We start from the raw sequence: 19,869 nt of genomic DNA on the forward strand, positions 1-19,869 counted from the left end.
GGTTTCTCTGTGTAGTTTTGGTGCCTGTCCTGGATCTCGCTCTGTAGCTCAGGCTGGCCTTGAACTCACAGAGATCCTCCTGGCTCTGCCTCCCGGGTGCTGGGATTAAAGGCATGCGCCACCACTGCCTGGCTAGAATTTAATTTAAGTGTTGTCAGAAATGACAGTGGGGTCAATTTCAGCTGAACTAAGATACTTTTGGTGAACTTTTTGAGACTTAAGTCTTACTTGGATCTTTTGGCTTAAATTTAGGAAAAAGAACAACTTGAACAGTTAAAAGAGCTCTTAAAATTTTATTTTAGGAAGCTAGGCAGTGGTGGCACACACCTTTAATCCCAGCACTTGGGAGGCAGGGGCAGTCGGATATCTGAGAGGCCAGCCTGGTCTACAGAGTGAGTTCCAGGACTGTTGCACAGAGAAACCCTGTCTCCAAAACCAATATATATATATATATTATTTTTAATGATATGTATGTGCATGTGCACGGTTCTGTGTATGGAGGAACTTGGCCAGAGCCCTCTTAACGAGCCCCAAGCAGAGACACTCAGCAGTAGACTCACCAGCCTTGCATACATGGATAATCTCAAACCCGATGTTTTCACCTTCTCTGTCACAGTCAGTCCAGATCACCAGTGCCTGACAATGCTGTGTCTCTCGTTCCAGAGTCTTCTGAAATTACAAGGGGAAAGTGCAGTCAGCAGGGAAGTTACTGGGCTCCTTTCCACTAAAGAATCTGATTTAGGAGGCTGGAGAGATGGCTCCGTGGCTGTTCTTCCAGAGGAACCCACGGCAGCTCACAGCCACCTGTTCCAGGGGATCTGACCCTCCTCTAGCCTCGGGGGCACCAGACATGCATGTGGTGCACAGACAAGCACGAAGGCAAAATACCTATACACATAAAACAATATTAAGTTAAATTTAAAGAAAGAAACCTGACTTAGCTAGGCAACATAGCTCATGTCTGTAACCCCAGCACTGGATTACACTGAGGTAGACCACTATGAGTTTCTGGTTAGCCTGGGCTACAGAGTGAAACCATGCTTCAAAAGTAAACAACAAAATCCAACCACCAACCAAACAAACAAAAAACTCAAACAGAAACAAAAACAAAACAACAACAGAGTCCATCAAGAAATGGGACTGAGGATCAGCACTGGTCTTGGAGTATTCAAACTTTGGGGGGAGGTGGGGGCACAGAGCAGAGAAAATTGCTCATGATATGTATGGTTTCTGCTACAATCCCAGACCTGGGTATATATAGAAGACCGAGGGTTTCACACAACTTCATCAGTATGATAAAATCAGAACTCGGCTGTGAAATACTTCTACCATCAGTTCTGATCAAGTTTCGGTCACTGGGTAAGTTCCTTCCTAACCCCCTCCCCAGACAAGGCAGCTTAGGCTGGTCTAGCACTGCCTACATAGTTGAAGATAATCTTCAACTCTAGCTCCTTATGTCTCCGTCTCTCCCTTGCTGGGGTTACAGGTGTGTGCTATCACACCTGGTTTATGGAGCATCTAGATTAATCCAGGACTTCTTACATAATAGGAAAGCATTCTACAAAATGAGCTACATTCTTAGGCCTGTTCCCTGAGTTTCACAATAATAAAACTTTCCCAGTTAGAACTAAGTGCCTTGAACTGGTAATTCACCCTCCCACCCCTATTATTATTATTATTATTATTATTATTATTATTATTATTATTGTGTGGGAGGGCATGTAGATGCCACACAACAACTTTGTGGAATCAGTTCTGTCCTTTCACCTTAAAAAATATTTAAAATTTTTTTATTAATTTTAATTATGTGTATATGTGTGTGTTGGTGTGTGGATTATGTGTATTTGAAGGCAATGCCTGAAGGGGCTGGAAGTATTAGATCTCCTAGAACTGGAATTACAGGTGGTTGTGTGCTGCCTGAAGTGTGAGTTGTGTGTACTCTTAACCACAGAGCCATCTCTCCAGCCTGTTTTTTTTTAATATATTTTTCATTTGTGTATATGTGTATTTCTGTGTGAATATATACACAGGTGTGGGGGTGCCTTCAGAGTCTAGAAGAGGACGTTAGATCCCTTGGAGCTGAAGTTACAAGCATTGGAGAGCAGCTCACCTGGATGCTGGGGACTGAACTTGGGTACTTTGGAAGAACAGGAAACACTTTTCAGCACTGAGCCAAATCAAGCTCCCTTTCCATCTCTACATTGGTTCCTAGCAGTGAACCTAGGCCACCAGGCTTTTCCTGACCTGACAGTTTTTTTCTTTTCTTTTTTTTTTAAAGACATGGTTTCTCTGTGTAGTCCTAGCTGTCCTAGAACTCACTCTGTAGACCAGGCTGGCCTCGAACTCACAGAGATCTGCCTGTCTCTGCCTCCTGAGTGCTGGGACTAAAGGTGTGCACCACCACTGCCTGGCTGACAGTTTTCCTTTTTGAGACAGGGTCTCAGTATGGAGTCCTGGTTGACCTGGTACTTGCTATGTAGACCAGGCTGGTCTCAAACTGAGAGGTCTACCTGCCTCTGCTTCATAACAATTTACTTTTAAACAACCAATTATACTTTTTTTTCAAGACAAGGTCTTGCTAAGTAGTCCTCACTGGCCTTGAACTGGCAATGATCTTCCTGTCTCTCCCTTGGAAGGAAGAGATGTGGGTCCATATTACTCCATCTTACTTTGAAGCTTTTAGAGTTTACCTAAGGGTGAGATGGGGGCTAGAATTAATTATTTAGTAACATTTATTCCTTGAATTTCATTTTAAAAGTTCCTTGGGTTCTTACTTAGGTGGCTCATGCCTGTCATCCTAGCACTTTGCGAGGAAGAGACAGGAGTATCCGTGCACGCTGAGGCCAACCTGGGCTACATAGCAAGACCATGTCTTCAAAACAAAATGAAACACTTCATTTATACAATGGGTGGAAAAAACATTTTAAAGTCATGATACTGGTTGGGCGTGGTAGTGCACACTTTAATCCCAGCAGAGGCAGGTGGATCTCTATGAGTTTGGGGCTAGTCTGGTCTACATACTGTATTCCAGGCCAGCCAAGGTTACATAGTGAGATTCTATCTCAAATAAATACTGAGGTTGGTAGGAAATTCCAATGCATTGAAAATGAAGAAATCATTCAGTTCAATGACTTGTAGTTGTTTTAATCTCAGTGTCACATATATTCCAAAGATCTTACCTTGATGTCTATAAAATTTTCTGGGCAGTACTTTTCAATTTCTGCTTCAAAGAGGACTAGGGGATTGCAGCTGTGCCTAGAATAGAAACAAAAACACAAAGCCTTTACTAACAAGGGACAGAGAACCCTACATTAGGAATGTATAACTACAGCAGGCACACAGGCTGTCCTCTCCTAGGAAATGGCCTAGAGAGCTGGAGACAGAGATGCTATTCAGAAGGCCAAACAGAAGAATCACTAGATCCCAGGGATTCAAAGCCAGCCTGAGCAGCATAGCAGACCATGACTCAAAAAAAAAAAAAACCCCAAAAAAACAACCAAACCAGAACCAAAAAAATAAGGCTAGGCAAGGTAGCATGTGCCAGACATCCAGTACTTGGAAATATTAGTCAGAAAGACTGGAGATAGACCATGTCTCAAAAGAGAGGAAAGGAAAAGTGGTCAGAAGATTAAAAGTAAAGCTATGAGTTTCTGCATAACACACTGTCCACTCTCCCAAGCAGATTAACAGGAGATGCAGACAAGAAACTCGGGAGTCAGGCCAGGCGGATCTCTGTGAGTTTGAGGCCAGCCTGGTCTACAGAGTGAGATCCAGGAAAGGCACCAAAACTACACAGAGAAACACTGTCTCAAAAAACAAATAAACAACGAAAAAAAGGAAACTTGGGAGCCCATTCATGCACATCTGCAATGGAATAAATGCAATCTAGACTTCACTGAAGAGTCTACTTAGGGAAACACATTAAAGTGGGTATTTATTCTAAAGGTATGATAAAAACTTACAGCAGGTCATATAACCCTAGGTAATTTTAGAATTATAAATTAGTATTTGCAAATTATTATAAATGACATCATAACATCAACATGCTTCAAAATCCCTGTAATTTTTCACAACTTACTTCCCATACTAATTTTACTGACCATTTCCGAAACTTCATCTGGAAATCATGAGCCAGCAAATGTCCAGAGACTGAAGTCATTATCATAGTAACATTCTGAGTAACAACAAAACGAAAGTTAGTCTTTCTGTAGTTACACTTTGCCAATCATTCAATAGAAAGGAGAAGAGACAATGAACAGACCTAAGGACAAACGCAGCTGACGGAGAAGAAAGGACCACAAACTTAACTGCAAAGTCAAAATCACAGACCATATATAAATATATGGTTTTTCCAATGGGGCACAATCACCATTCACATTCTCTCTCATTCATTCTCTCTCTCTTTGGTCCTCACTGTCCTGGACCTGCCTATGTAGAACAGGCTAGCCACAAACTTACAGAGATCCACCCACCCCTGTCTCCCAATTGCTGAGATTAAAGGTGCGTGTCACAATGCCTCACTACCATGGTTTATTTTTTAAAAATGTATTTATTTTACTTTATGTGTATGGATTATTTTGCCTGTATATATGCGCACCATGTGCATGTGTGGTATTCATGGAGGTCAGAAGAGGGTACCAGATTCCCTAGAACTAGAGTTTAGGATGGTTGTATGGGTGCTGGGAAGAGAATCTGGGTCCTCTGCAAGAGCACCAAGTGCTCTTAACTGCTGAGTCACCTCTCCAGCCCCAACAATCACCATTCTAATATCAGTTCCATGATGCCTTTTGGATCATTTAAGATTTCCTCAGGTGGCACATGCTTTTGATCCTAGCACTTGAGAGGTAGAGGAAGTTATATCTCTTTGTGTTCCAGGCCACTCAGGACTACTTAGTGAGATTGAAAAAAAAAAAAAAAATCTCAGGGACAAGAGTTGTAACTGTCACTGAGTGGTTAAGTACTCAGTTTGAGGCCCCATGTTCTTTTCCCAACACAACATTTTGGAATGTGTGTAGTAGACAAATGAGGTCTTCAAAGTACTGTATATTAGCTTCTTTCTTGTTAAACAGTGGAGACAGGACCAAATTCTATTGAAAAGATATCTTCTTATGTTATAAAATTATCAGAAATGGAGATACATAGCAAAGTTGGTAGAGTGCTGGCCTAGCATGAGTGAAGCCCAGAGCATTGTATAAAGTCTCCAGCATTGTATAAACTAGACATGAAGGTGTATGTGTGTACTCTGAGCACTTAGGAGGCAGTGGCAGAATGATCAGTAATTCAAGGCAATCTTCAATTACATAGACTACATTATCACCTGTAACCACAGACTATATATAAATATATGGTTTTTCTAAGACAAGGTTTCTCTGTGCCCTGGAACTCACTTTGTAGACCAGGCTGGCCTCAAACTCACAGAGATCCCCCTGCCTCTGTCTCCCGAGTGCTGTGATTAAAGGCCTGAGCCACCAACACCACCTGCTGGACCTTTATAACTTAGGTAAAATACAAGCAATTTAGAGAGGATGTAGAGATCTTCAAGGACATGTCAGCTTCTTTTCCTTTACTTGTTCATATATATTTATTTTACTTAACTTATTAATTTACTATGTGGAGGTAAAGACAAGTGTCAGCAATTGGTTCTCTCCCTCCACGATGTGTGTTCCACAAGTTGAATTCAGGTCATCAGGTTTGGAAGCAAGAGTCTTTACCTGCTGAGTCATCTTACTAGCCCCTTTCATTTTTTTGAAACAGGGACACACTACATAGCCCTGGTGTTCTGGCTAGTTTTATGTCAACTTGACACAAACTAGAGTCTTATTGAGAGAATGCCTTCATAAGATCCAGCTATTGCCAGGCAGTGGTGGCGCACACCTTTAATCCTAGAACCTGGGATGTAGAGGCAGGCAGATCTCTAAGTTGAGGCTAGTCTGGTCTACAGAGTGATTTCTAGAATAGCCAGGGCTACACAGAGAAACCCTGTCTCAAAAAAACAAAAGAAAAAAAATGATAAGGGAGGGCCCAGCCCATTGTGGTGGGGTCACCCCTGGGCTAGTAGTCCTGGGCTGTATAAGAAAGCAGGCTGAGCATGTCATGGGGAGCAAGCCAATGAGCAGCACCCCTTCATGGACACTGCATCAGCTTCTGCCTCCAGGTTCCTGCCCTGTTTGAGTTCCTGCTCTTACTTCTTTTGATGATAAACTGTGATAGAGATCCTAGAGATGGTGGCACACACCTTAAATCAGATCTCTGTGAGTTTAAGGCCAGCCTGGTCTACAAAGAGTTCCAGGACAGCCAAAACTGTTACACAGAGAAACCCTGTCTGGAAAAACCCAAACAACAACAACAGCAACAACAACAACAACAAAACCAAACAAGAACAACAAACTGTGATGTGGAAGCAAAACGTGAATAAACCCTTTATCAGTTGCTTTGGTCATGGTGTTTCATCAGCAGTAGTTACCCTAAGACTTGGTTGTAACTTAAAAATAACCCTCCTGCCTCAGCTTCCCAAATGCTAGGATTATATTACAGGCTAGCCACCATGCCAGTCTTATACGTCAGCTTTATGATGGAAACACGTTAGTACCTACCTGTCCATACAGATGATAGTCAAATTCATAAATCTTATTGAATTTAGAAAGGCCTTCTTTCTGTAAAGCACAAGAAAAATATGTAAAAAATTTCAAATCATATTAAAAAAAAAACAAATGACTCCTCAACATAAAGAACGAGTAATACCCACAGAATGGGAGAAGAGGATACTAAAAAAAAGCAAATGCAACTTGACACACCAGCATTCAAGAGGCTATGAGTTAAATGAGTTTGAAGACTGCCTGGGCTACAGAGACCAAGTTTAAACAAACAAACAAAAATACTATTTCCTAAACAAAGATTAAACAGGTTGGGCTGTAGCTCAATAGAAGACAGTTTGCCTCGAGTGCACAAAGCCACAGGTTCAATCACCAGTTGTGTGTGGTGGCACATGACTTCAATCCCAGCACTCAGGAGGCAGAGGCAGAGGCAAAGGCCAGCCTGGACTACATAGTGAGTTCTAGGACACCAAGGGCTACATAGGGAGACTCTGTCTCAAATGAAAAAGAAAAAAGAAAAAAAAAACTAGGCTAAATAATTAAGATCATTTATTAATATAGCTACCAAGCATTAAATCTATGGAGTCTGTATGCTAGAAGTTAAATTCTGAATCAAACCAACAATGCAGATGAGTAAGTAGACTTGTCCAAGGTCACGTGACAAATCAATAGCAAATCTTGTCCATCTGTTCCTTCCTCTCTCTACATTTTTGCTATTTCAAGGTTATACAACCAATAAACCAAAAAACTTCTAACTAATGTTACTAACTTTTCTGACCCTCAATTTATGCCTAAATAAAGTCGTTTTTGAGGTTTCTTCCGATTCTGAAAACCCATTCTTCAGCTACAGTTAGGAAGGAACAAGACCCTCTCAGTACCCAACTCCCCTCCTCAGCCCTCAAACCAGTCAGCTGCAGCAGCTTACAGCTGCTGTATGGACACAGAATACAGCAGGAAGGCTGGCTGCCTGGAGACTGTGACACACTCAGGGGCCCAGAAGGAACACAACAGAAGACTGTCCTTCAGCCTCAAAAAGACATTTTCTGTGTGGAACACTAGGTAAATTGGTCTTGGAGGCAAAATGGTACGTGTTTTTTTTTTTTTTTTTTTTTTTTTTTCTTTTTTGGTGTGCTGGGAATGGAACCAGGGCTTGAAGCATACATGGCTATACTCTTAAACCTATAAGGGCTTTTTTTTTTTTTTTTTTTTTTTTTTTTTGAGATAGGGTTTCTCTGTGTAGCTTTGGTGCCTCTCCTGGATCTTGCTCTGTAAACCAGGCTGGCCTCGAACTCACAGAGATCTGCCTGGCTCTGCCTCCTGAGTGCTGGGATTAAAAACGTGTGCCACCACCGCCCAGCCAGGCCAGATTTTGAAAGGGAAATCACCACTATCTGATAACTAGGAGTACAATTTTGACTAACTCTAGGAAAAGGCTGGGTAGCCTAGGCTTATAATCCCAGATACTTCTAAAGCCTAGGTTGTAGGATTGAAAGTTTAAGGTGGTCCTGGGCAGCCTAGTGAGCCTGTCTCAAGGTAAAAAGTTTAAAAGATACTGGGTTCGACTGGGCATAGTCAGTCAGTCAAGTGTTTGCCATACCAACCATGAGGAACTGAGTTTGGATCCCCTGCACCAATGTCCCCAGCTGGGTGCTGGTGTAGTGCCCCTGTGACCCTGACCCTGGGGACAGGGAAGCAGAGACAGGAGGATCCCTAGAATTTTCTGGCCAGCTAGCCTAGTCAAGGGTGGGTTCCATGTTCAATGAGAGACATGTCAAAAAAAAAAAAAAACAAGGTGAAAAGCAATAAATGAAAACATCAGACATCATCCTCTAGTCTCCATGTGCACACACGTTTGCATATACAAAATGTAGTGGTTTGAGTGGGAATGGCCCCCACAGACGCATATATTTTAATGATTAGTCACCAGGGAGTAGAACTCTTTGAAAAGATTAGGAAGTGTGTCACTGGGGGCTTAGAGGGTTTCTGAGGCCCAGTCTCTCTGTCTGCTGCCTATAGATAAGGATGTAAAGCTACTGCTTCATACATGCCTGCCTGTGCGCTATCATGCTCCCAACCATAATAATAGACTAACCCTCTGAAACTATTAGCAAGCTCCCAATTAAATGCTTTCTTTTATAAGAGTTGCCTTGGTCATGGTGTCTCTTCACAGCAACAGAACAGTGACTAAGACACACACACACACACACACACACACACACACACACACACACACACACACAGAGGCATGTAGGCATGCACTCATGCATGTACTCAAACCCCAAACACAATAAAAATGCTGAGTGGGATGATACACACCTTTAAACCCAAACCTTGAGATGTGAAGATGGAAGGATCATGAATTTAAGGTTATCTTTAACTATATAAGGAGTGCAATGCCAACCTGGTTACGTGAAACCTGGGCTTAAAATAAAATAAAATAAAAGCTCAAACTAAGAAAAACAACCAAAAAAGGAAATCATGTAATAGAATAGTTTCTGACTCCTCTATATTGTTTTTCTATAATAATTTGGTCTCATTCATTCGTTCTTTTCTTTCTTTTATGTATGTGAATGGAGGAGAAGGAGGAGGGCCGGGTGGTGGATCTCTGAGTTCAAGGCCAGCCTGAACTACAGAGTGAGTTCCGGGACAGCCAGAGCTACACAGAGAAACCCTGTCTCCAAAAACCAGGGGGAAAAAAAAAAGAAAAGAAAAAGAAATAGTAGTAGTAGTAGTCAGAGGCTGGAGAGATGGCTCAGCAGTTAGGAGAACTGGCTGCTCTTGCAGAGGACCCGGGTTCAATTCCTAGCACCCACATTGTTGATTAAAACCATCTGTAACTCCAGTTCCAAGGGACCTGACACCCTTTTCTGACCTCTGTAGGCACCAAGCACGCATGTGGTACAGACATACATAAGAGCAAAACACACACACACATACAATTTAAAAATCAAAAGAGTAAACATCTTCTTTAATCAGTGAGATCAAGAGCCCTCAAAAGGTAACCCTGATATTAATAGCTATCTAGTAAACTTTGTTTTAAAGACAAGAGACTCCTATAGCCTAGGCTGGCCTCAAACTTCTGTAGTCAAGGATGACTTTGAACTTACCCTCCTGCTTCTACCTTGCTAGTGCTGGGATAACAGGTGTGCATCACCATGCCTTGTCTACTGTAGTAAACTAGCATAAAGAATGTACTTTATGGCCGGGAGGAGGTGGTGTATTCCTTTATTCCCAGCACTCAAAAAACAAGAACAAAAAGATATACTTTATGATTCCATTACTAGGTTCCTTTCTTTGTTTGTTTGTTTGTTTTTTGGTTTTTTGAGACAGTGTTTCTCTGTGTAGCTTTGCGCCTTTCCTGGAACTCGCTTTGGAGAACCGGCTGGCCTTGAACTCACAGAGAGGAAAGAATGGGTGGGGAGGATGCCTGGGAAACACTGCACAAAAGAGACTACATTTAGGATGTCTTATTAAAAATCAAAAGAGTAAACTCTTCTGGAGAACCCAGGTTCAATTCCCAGCACCACACAGAGGCTCACATCTGCCTGCAGCTCCAGACCCAGAGGATTTGAGCCCTCTTCTGGCCTCCATGGGCACTAGGCACACACATGGTACACTTACATACATGCGGGCAGAACACCCACACACATCAAAATTTTAAATTAAAACCAGAAAAGATGAAAAGTAAAAGCCAGGTGTGGTGATGGCTTTAACCCCATCGCTCGGGAGTAGAGCCAGGTGGGTCTCTGTGGGTTTTGAGGCCAGCCTGGTCTTCACAATGAATAAGTTCCAGGTCAGCCAGAGCTACACAGTGAGACTGTTTCAAGAAAAAAAAGAAATGAAAGAGAGAGATGATGTAACAGGGTCAGTCGCCAGCACCTCCACTGGATGGCTTACAACAACCTGCATCTCCAGGTGAGCTGAACACTCTTCTGAACTCTTCCAAGTTTCTCTGTGTAGCTTTGGAGCCTGTCCTGGAACTCACTCTGTAGACCAGGCTGGCCTCGAACTCGCCTGCCTCTGCCTCCCGAGTGCTGGGATTGAAGGGAGCACCACCACCGCCCGGCTGTCTGAACTCTTCTGGCACCTCCACTCTCACATGCACACGCTCACATGCAGACATACATATACACACAAGTCAATCAGCAGATGGGAACAAATGGAAAACAACATTTGCTTAGCCACTAGACAAGGTACATGCACCTTCAAATATTCTTTTCTTTATGGTGCATGTTAAGCATGCTCAGAAGCATTTCTTTCCATCACTTTCATCCTTTATGTATGTTTTATGATTTTGAGCTAAATGCCCAAAAAGTGTCTATCTTTTCTTTTTAAATTATGGCCTTAAATTGAGCATATGAAGTAATACACTCCCTAGAGAATGTGGTTAAAAATGGGCTGACCCCTATATGAGGTTCCCTAAGTAAAACCCCATGCTTCCTTTGTTTAAGAAGAGCACTGTACTGTGCTCTTGTCTGCTGTAGGCAATAAATGTCTCCACCCCACCCCCACTCTGACTACACTTATTCTTGACTTTGTGTTCACCAAGATTCAAGATTTCAAACTTGTGTTCAGTTATAATTTCAAGAGGAACCCACATTTGCAAAATTATGGTCAACTTTTACTTTATTTAAAATTTCTTTATAGATTTATTTTTGCTCTATGCATACGTATGTTTTGCCTACATGTATGTCTGTATACCATGTACACCCAGTGTCAGAAGAGGACATCTGATTTCCCATTTGTTGTGAACTGTCATATGGGTACTGGGAGTCAAACCCAGGTCCTCTACAAGAGCGGCCAGTGTTCTCGAGTGCTGAGCATCCCTCCAGCCCCATCTCTCCAGCCCCACCCTGCTTTAACCCCACCCCGCTTCCCCTCCATCACTACAAAACTACCCAGCGTTCAGAACTCTGGCTTCTCCCATGAGAGCTCGGTGCTGTCTTTCCACCTCCTGCCTCTTACTCTTCAAATACTCGGCTGCCAGTGACTTTATGAAACCCAAGAGTTTCAACACTCTTGCCACTCGTTAATCTCCCTGGGGTGGTGCAAGGGCTTAGCAGGTTAAAGTCCCCGCCATGGAAGCCTCACAACCCAGAGTTGGACACCTGGAACCAACCTAAGGATGGAAGGAGAACCCTGGCTCCACAAAGTCGTCCCCGATCCCCACACCTGATGGGGCAAGCACTCCCCCTTCCTCATATACACACACACTAAGAAAAGCAAACGAGACAAAAAACCTTACCAGACTTCTCTCAATTCGTGCAGAAAAAGCACCTTGCTAGAATTCAATCCCCTTTCCCAATTCAACTAAGAGTAGAAATATCTTCAACATTAATAAAGCTAACACATGTCAGAGTGAAAGGATGAAAACTCTCCCGTTAAGATCAGTAACAGTTCCAGGACAGCTACACAGATAAACCCTGTCTCAAAAAAAGAAGGAAAAAGAAAAAAAATCAGTAACAACACTAGTACCATTCTTGGTCCTGCTTTTCAACACTATCCTAGAATACTGGCAAGACAAAGAAATAGAGGACAACAAGATTGGAAAAGAAAAATTTACAGACAACACGACTGTTTCACTATGTAGCCTAGCTTGCCTGGAACTCAGAGCTCCCCTTTCCTCTGCCTCCTGAGTGCTGGAATTAAAGACATGCACCACTACTCCCAGCTTAACATGATCTCCGTGTAGTCCTGCCTGTCCTGGATCTTGCGCTGTAGACCAGGCTGGCCATGAACTCACAGAGATCCATCCACTTGCCTCTGCCTCCTTGAGAGCTGGGTTTAAAGGAGTGTGTCACCACTGCTCGACAACATGATCTTTTTCAAGACAGGGTTTCAGAGGCAGCACTGGCTGTCCTCAAACTCAAAGCTGATTAGTGGTAATAAACAAACCCAGCAAAGTTGCAGGATACATGCAATAGAAAAGTCATTACTGTGAACTGGCCATGGTACATACTCCAGCATTTAGAAGACTGAGACAGGAAGATTGCCACAACTTCAAATTCAAGGCCAGCTTATAATTCCCCTCTGTGCAAACTACAGGACCTTACCTATTTTTAGGTCACCACAGCTCAGGGTAGAGACAGGTGGATCTCTGAGAGTTCAAGGCTAGCCTGGTCTACAAAGTGAGTTCCAGAATAGTCAAGGCTGTTTCACAGAGAAACTCTGTCGTGAAAAAACAAAACAAAACAAACAAACAAGCCAGGAGGTGGTGGTGCACGCTTTTAACTGCAGCACTCGGGAGGCAGAGGCAGAGGCAGGCGGACCTATGAGCTTTCAAGGCCAGCCTGGTCTACAGAGTGAGTTCCAGGACAGCCAAGGCTGTTGTTACACAGAGAAACCCTGTCTTGAAAAGCAAACAAACAAAAAAAGAGGGTGAGGTGGCTGGCTGTGTTCGTGTATGGACTTTGGGTGCCCCTGCTGCCACGTGGTAAGGCCAATACATTTCCTATATCAGACTAAGGAGGTATTCCAGACCCCATGACGGGATCTTGGTTTTGGAACACTGTTTTACTTAATGTACCAACTGAGTTCTAAAGAAAACTTAAAAGTTTCCACTATACCTCCAAAAGGTTGTGCCAAAATAGGCAGCTTTCCCCTGACCCCTGGTTGTTTCTTGATAAAGTTAACTTGGCAAAATACAGGAAGAATTCATCAAGGTCACAGGGTATTAAAGTAAGGTAGAGTATGTGGGTGAAAGTGGCTAGTCAGATAGGCCTCCCTTCCTCATGGCCACTAGTGAGGGAGGATGGGACACAGGGAACTCAGGTACCACTGTTGAGCGTGGCGTTTTTGCTTTCCTTGTGGTTGCTCATGGAAGGAGAAGGGAAAGTCACAGGAAAATCTGCAGAGGATGCTCTGAAGAAGACAAAGGAGCTGTGGAAGACGTTTCAGTGTATCTTCTTGTCTTACAGAGGGTAACAAGGCACTTCTAAACTGTAGCAGTTTAATCCAGCCCTTCAAAGGAAGAAAGGCCTGCTACTTTTCTGCTTTCCATCTTGGCCTAAATTTTGATAATAAAAATGGCTTCTAGAGAAAAATATCAATCATAGTATTTCCTTATCCGACAAAGAACTTTGTAGAAAGGACACTCAGTTTCTTAGATTGCCTGTTCCCCCTTGCTGGTACATTCTGATAACAGATAAAAGCTTTCCAGGTCCGAAAGGATATCTAAAAGCTAGCACAGATAAAGGCAGACATCTCTGCCAGTTTGATCTGCCTTGATCAGGCGTGCTGGCTGTCACATATACGTGACCTTACAAAATTTAAAGGTGCCTTTCTATTGCTGTGACAGAACACCATGACCAAGACAACTTACAGAAGAAATCAAGCTTGGCTTGTGGTTCCAGAGGGTTAGGGATCATAATGGTGAACACAGCATGGTGGCAGCAGGCCTGATAGCTGGGGCAGCAAGCTGAGAGTACACACAAAGCAGAGATGGAGAGTGGCTTTTAAAACCTCAACATCTGGGCTGGAGAGGTGGCTCAGTGGTTAAGAACACTGGCTGATCTTCCAGAGGTCCCGAGTTCAATTCCCAGCAACCACATGGTGGCTCACAACCATCTATAATAGGATATGATGGCCTCTTCTGGCATGCATGTCCATGCAAAGCACTCTTAAAATACAAATAAATGAAAAATTAAACAAACAGCCAGGCGGTGGTGGAGCACGCCTTTAATCCCAACACTCGGGAGGCAGAGGCAGGTGGATCTCTGTGAGTTCAAGGCCAGCCTGGTCTCCAAGGCGAGTTCCAGGAAAGGTGCAAAGCTATACAGAGAAACCTTGTCTCGAAAAACCAAAGGAAAAAAAATAATAAACAAACAAAAAACCTGAAAAGCTAGATGTAGTGATCCAAGCCTTTAATCTCAGCACTTGGGAGGCAAACACCAGCCTGCTCTACACAGGGAACTCCAGGACAACATAAAGAGATCTTGCCTTAAAAAAAAAAAAAAAAAATCCCCCCAAATAAACTCCCAACCCCAAAAAGCAAATCAACAAACAAAACCCCAGAACTGCCCCCCTCTAGCAAGGCTACACCTCCTAAACCTTCCTAAACAGTACCACCAACTGAGGACCTCAGATTCAAATATCTGAGCTCAGAGGGGACATTCTCATTCAAACCACCGCATTTTTGGTTTTGTTTTAAATTTAAGACACAAACTTTATTAAAGATTTATTTTTGCACTCGGGAGGCAGAGCCAGGCAGATCTCTGTGAGTTTGAGGCCAGACTGGTCTACAGAGAGATCCAGGACAGGCACCAAAGCTACACAAAGAAACCCTGTCTCGGAGGAAAAAAAAAAAAGATTTATTTCTGTGTGTATGGGTACTTTGCTTGCATATATGTCTGTGTACACATGTCACATGTGTACAATGTGAGGCCAACAGAGGGTATTAGAACCCTTGGAACTGAAGTTCCAGCTGGTTGTGAGCTGCCATATGGGTGCTGAGAATGACACCCACGTCCTCCGGAAGAGCAGCCAGTGCTCTTAACCACAGAGCATCTCTCCAGCCCCTAAAGGTTACCATTTTTTATCCCATGATATATGGATAACTGGACATTTATCAGTGGAGAGGACAGAGAGAACCCTGCCTGGAATCCCCTACCTAACATGTTACTCCAGGATGAGTTTTAACAGGGCTTCCTCGGATGACTTCTGCTGGGTGCATAAACATCAGATTTGGTGATGTTTTGCTATACTGGCTGCTGCTCTATCTGCTACTTGCTGCTCATTCAAAAGCACCATTATAGGTGGATTTTCTGGACTGTAGAAAATACAAAAAGGCTTTTAACTGGTGTGTGTTTTCTTTCTTTTTCTCCCCGCTCCCCAACCTTAGGAAAATCTGTTTACCAAGCACACTGAAAAAGGGTTACAGGCTGGAAGCGATCTAGAATCCCACTGCAGTCTGGCTTGTGTTTTCTATGAGCTTCGCCTGGGTGCTTACAAAGCCTCAGAGTTTAACAATATTCATACAGGTGGTCTTAATCTATTGCATGCCTTATCTATAGTTTGGACTTCATTGTTCTTTAATAAGATGGTACATTTATTTGCTAATATAATATGTCTCATGATATTAAGAAAAGAAATAAAAGGGGGCTGTAAATAGAAAAAGCAAATGTTAGAAGGATGTAAGAAAAAGATTTTTAGCAGAAAAGGATTTCTGTATGGTGTATGATAAGACTTTGCCCTGGGTTAAGATAGCTATGTATTAGCTGGGCAGAAGTGGCACATGCCTTTAATCCCAGCACTTGGGAGGCAGAGGCAGGTGGATCTCTGTGAGTCTGAGCCCAGCCTGGTCTACAGAGCTAGTTCCAGGACAGCTAGGGCTGTTACACAGAGAAATCCTGTCTCAAAAAAACAAAAAACAAACAAACAAAACAAAAGATAGCTATGGATAGCTATGTATTTATAGAGTGAGAAAGATTGAGACAAAGTTTAGAAGCCTTAACAAGTCAGGAAAGCCTGAGTAAGTTACAGAAAGTATACAGAAGATTCAACTTAGGAATAATACACAATATTAAAATTTCTTCAGTCAAAGTTCAATCAAACCTCTACTTAAACCAATAGAGCTCTCTTAAATATTGATTTCTCTTTGTAGCATTCACAAGGACTGGCTTAAAGAACAAAAATGTATGTTTAAACAGGATTTATTTAAAAGTGTTTAGTTTTTCCCAACCTTTATCTAAATATTACACAAAAGTTAAACACACCAGACTGGTGTAACTGACCTTAGTGTTCAATAATGCTTAAAAGCCTATACTAATGTGAAAAGAGGGACTTCTCTCAACAGCTAGCTAAGTTCCAGGAGACTTTGGAACCTCTCTCTCTCTCTCTCTCTCTCTCTCTCTCTCTCTCTCTCTCTCTCATTTTTCCGAGACAGGGTTTTTCTGTGTAGCTTTGGTGCCTGTCCTGGATCTCGCTCTGTAAACCAGGCTGGCCTCGAACTCACAGAGATTCTCCTGGCTCTGCCTCCCAGTGCTGGGATTAAAGGCGTGCTCCACCACCCCCCGGTTGTAACATCTCTTAAAGGGTCCTGAAGCTCTGAGAGTCACCCACCCTCTTGATCAGAGAGGCCATGGAAACTTCACAGGACCTCTAAGGGACTCAGAGAGGAAAGTACCCTCAAGGCTTCCACAGAGAAGTCATAGTCAAGAAGGCCTTGATTCATCCCAGCAGATGGCACAACTGGTAAAAGGTCAAAAACCAGCAGCTCCTCCCAAGGCCAAGTAACCCCTAAAGACTCAACAGGCCTTGACAGTAAGTAAAAAGGAAAATAGTTAATTTTTTTATTATTGTTGTTTTGAGACAGGGTCTCTCTATCTAGCCTTGGCTGGTCTGGAACTTGTTATGTAGACCAGGCTGGCCTCCAATTCATAGTGATCTGCCTGCATCTGCCTCCTGATTGCTGTGATTAAAGACATGTGCCACCACACCTGGCTTAAAAACAGTTTTGGTCAACAGCATGGTCTTAAACACCTGTTTTAGTTTCCCTCCTGTTGCTGTGATAAAATGTTCTTACCAGGGCTGGAGAGATGGCTCAGAGGTTAAGAGCACTGGCTGTTCTTCCAGAGGTCCTGAGTTCAATTCCCAGCAACCACATGGTGGCTCACAACCACCTATAATGAGGTCTGGTGCCCTCTTCTGGCCTTCAGGCAAATATGCAGGCAGAGCACAGTGTACATACTAAATAAAGAAATCTTAAAAAAAGAAACTTAAGGAAGGAAATGGTGGTACTTTACTGACAGTCTCCCCCACCCACTTCATGGTTTTCCCCTTAAATTAAAAACTGAAAGACAGTGTGTACCACATGTGTATGGGTACCCATGGAGTCTAGAAGAGAGTGCTGGGTGCCCTGGAACTGGAGTTATAGGTGGTTGCGAGCCATCTGACATGGTGCTGTGAACGGAACAGCGGCTCTTAACCACCGAGCCGTCTCTCTAGCCCCTCATGTTGTGTTTTTTGAAATAGAGTCTTACTATACAGCCCAGGCTGGCCTCAAACTTGCTTTCCTGATTAGTTTCCTGAATCCTGGGATTAAGGCTTTTCCTTGCTAATTGATCTTTGACAAGGGTACCAAGTCCATTCAAAGGACAGACTTCATCAAACAATGCTGGGACAAATAGATCTCCATATACCAAAAGGATGAGGTGGGACATACAAAAATATGAACTGAAAAAGTGGATCAAAGACAACCAAAACTTAGGGCCAGCAAGATGGTTCAAGGGTAAGGGTGATTGCTGCCAAGCTTGATGATCTGAGTTCCATTCCTGAAAACCACATGGTAACAGAGAGAACGGACTCCCACAATGTTCTTCTGACCTCTATACACATGCTGTGGCACATGTGTACCTATGCAGGCACAGACACAATACAGGAGTGAATAAAAACTTACACTGTAAGACTCCCAAGGGAAAAAAATACGTACAGCTGGGCGGTGGTGGCGCACGCCTTTACTCCCAGCACTTGGGAGGCAGAGCCAGGCGGGTCTCTGTGAGTTCGAGGCCAGCCTGGTCTACAGAGCAAGATCCAGGACAGGCACCAAAACTACACAGAGAAACCCTGTCTGGGGGGGGAAAAAAAAGGTACATGAGAAGTAACTCAGTATCACTGGTCAGTAAGCCCTTAGGAAAATGTACATTAAAAACACAGTATCTTCCCACACCTGCTAGGATGGAGACAAAGTAAAAACAACAAGAAAAGCAAGCATTTCTAAAGCACGTGGAAAAGTTTGGTGGTGCTCCTGAAAAAGTTAAAGGTAGCTACCAGATATCTCAACAAACCCACTGGTAGGACTCCCAGAGATCAAGAGAATGGTATTATTTGCTTGAGGCTGAGGTTTTTGTAGCTAAGGACAGGGAGCAGGGGAGAGAGATGGATTTCCTTGAGGAAGGCAGCTGTTTTCCTTGGATGAACGGTTTGTCTGTTGTCTCTTTTGCCATCACTGGGTGTCTGGAGTTGGGCCAGCGGCCTCCTGCAGTCCCCAAATACTTGCTCCCTGGAACTTTGAGCTCAGTTTCAGGACCTTACTTTTTTTTGGGGGGTGGGGGGTGGGAGTAGAGGGAATTCATGTTTCAATTTGAAGGAAATGTCTCACAGCAAGCTTAAGTGTGTTAAGTAGTATAACCATTATACTATCTGGTTCCAGAGGTAAGTTCGTCTCTTTAAAGGAGCGACACTGTTTGCTCTGTCACACTCACCACCATTAACCTGCTGCTGTTACTGAAAGGAAAAGTACTGGCTCAGGACCCCCAGGAGCCATGCTCGCCAGGCTCGAGCTGACCAGAGTCCCTTCAGCTACTGTTATTGTTAGTGGGGGGTTGGATTTTTAAGTACGGTTTCATTCAGGTAGCTGAGGCTGACCATAAAGTTGCTAGGTAGTGGAGGCTGGCCATAAATTCTTTTTTCTTTCTCTCCTTGAGTGCCTAGGTCCTATGTCCTGATCACGCATAATCAGAACTACAAACCCACCTCTTTGGCATTAAATAACAACTGCTCTAGCTATTTGAGGTCACCAAGTTCTCATCTTTTATTTCTTCTTACAAACTTATAAAAATCCTCAAAATGTGGCTGACCAGGGAACAAGACTGAGCTTCGTAATGACTGATCCCCCTTCTTTCCCTACCTCACTCCCATTCTCCCTACATAATCTTCCATCTCATCAGATGGAAGACTGTCTTCTAAGATTGCCAGCTCTCTGAATAAAGCACTGTTTTAAAGATTCAGTTCCTATGTACACATTGGTATCTGCAAAGAAGCAACAAACTGTTATTCCGGCTTTGGCATTCTGGTTACAGTAGATGCCTTCTACATGCCATGATGATACATTATTAAGAATCCCTGGCTCACGCTGGGTGGTGGTGGCGCACCCCTTTAATCCTAGCACTTGGGAGGTAGAGGCAGGTGGATCTCTGTGAGTTCAAGGCCATCCTGGTCTACAAATCGAGTTCCAGGACAGCTAGGACTGTTACACAGAGAAACCCAGTCTTGAAAAATCAGAAAAAAAGAAAATCCCTGGCTCAGAGGTTAAGAGCACTCATTGCTCTTCCAGAGGAGATTCTGAGTTCAATTCCCAGCAACCACATGGTGGCTCACAACCATCTATAATGAGATCTGGCACCCTCTATACTGGCCTGCAGGCAGAACACTGAATACATAATAAATAAATAAATCTTTTTTTTAAAAAAAAAAAAAAGAAAGAAAAAAAAATCCCTGGCTTGGTCTACATAGTGAGTTCCAGGACAGCCAGAACTACACCACAGAGACACCCGTCTTG

At 43.2% G+C, this 19,869-nt stretch overlaps 1 protein-coding gene across 2 annotated transcripts in view; it reads right to left on the reverse strand.

The window, feature by feature from the left end:
- Window positions 1-19,869, reverse strand: part of Top3a (DNA topoisomerase III alpha) — a 42,522-nt gene that overhangs the window by 20,951 nt on the left and 1,702 nt on the right. For both annotated transcript variants that reach the window (XM_059270820.1, XM_059270819.1), the window contains 4 exons: window positions 6,594-6,653; window positions 4,101-4,174; window positions 3,180-3,255; window positions 561-669 (listed from right to left, as the gene is read on the reverse strand). In XM_059270820.1, coding sequence (XP_059126803.1) covers window positions 561-669; window positions 3,180-3,255; window positions 4,101-4,174; window positions 6,594-6,653 — 319 coding nt within the window. The remainder of the gene's footprint in view (window positions 1-560; window positions 670-3,179; window positions 3,256-4,100; window positions 4,175-6,593; window positions 6,654-19,869) is intronic.

The sequence above is a fragment of the Peromyscus eremicus genome, chromosome 8a, assembly GCF_949786415.1.
Source record: "Peromyscus eremicus chromosome 8a, PerEre_H2_v1, whole genome shotgun sequence".
Lineage (NCBI taxonomy): Eukaryota > Metazoa > Chordata > Mammalia > Rodentia > Cricetidae > Peromyscus > Peromyscus eremicus.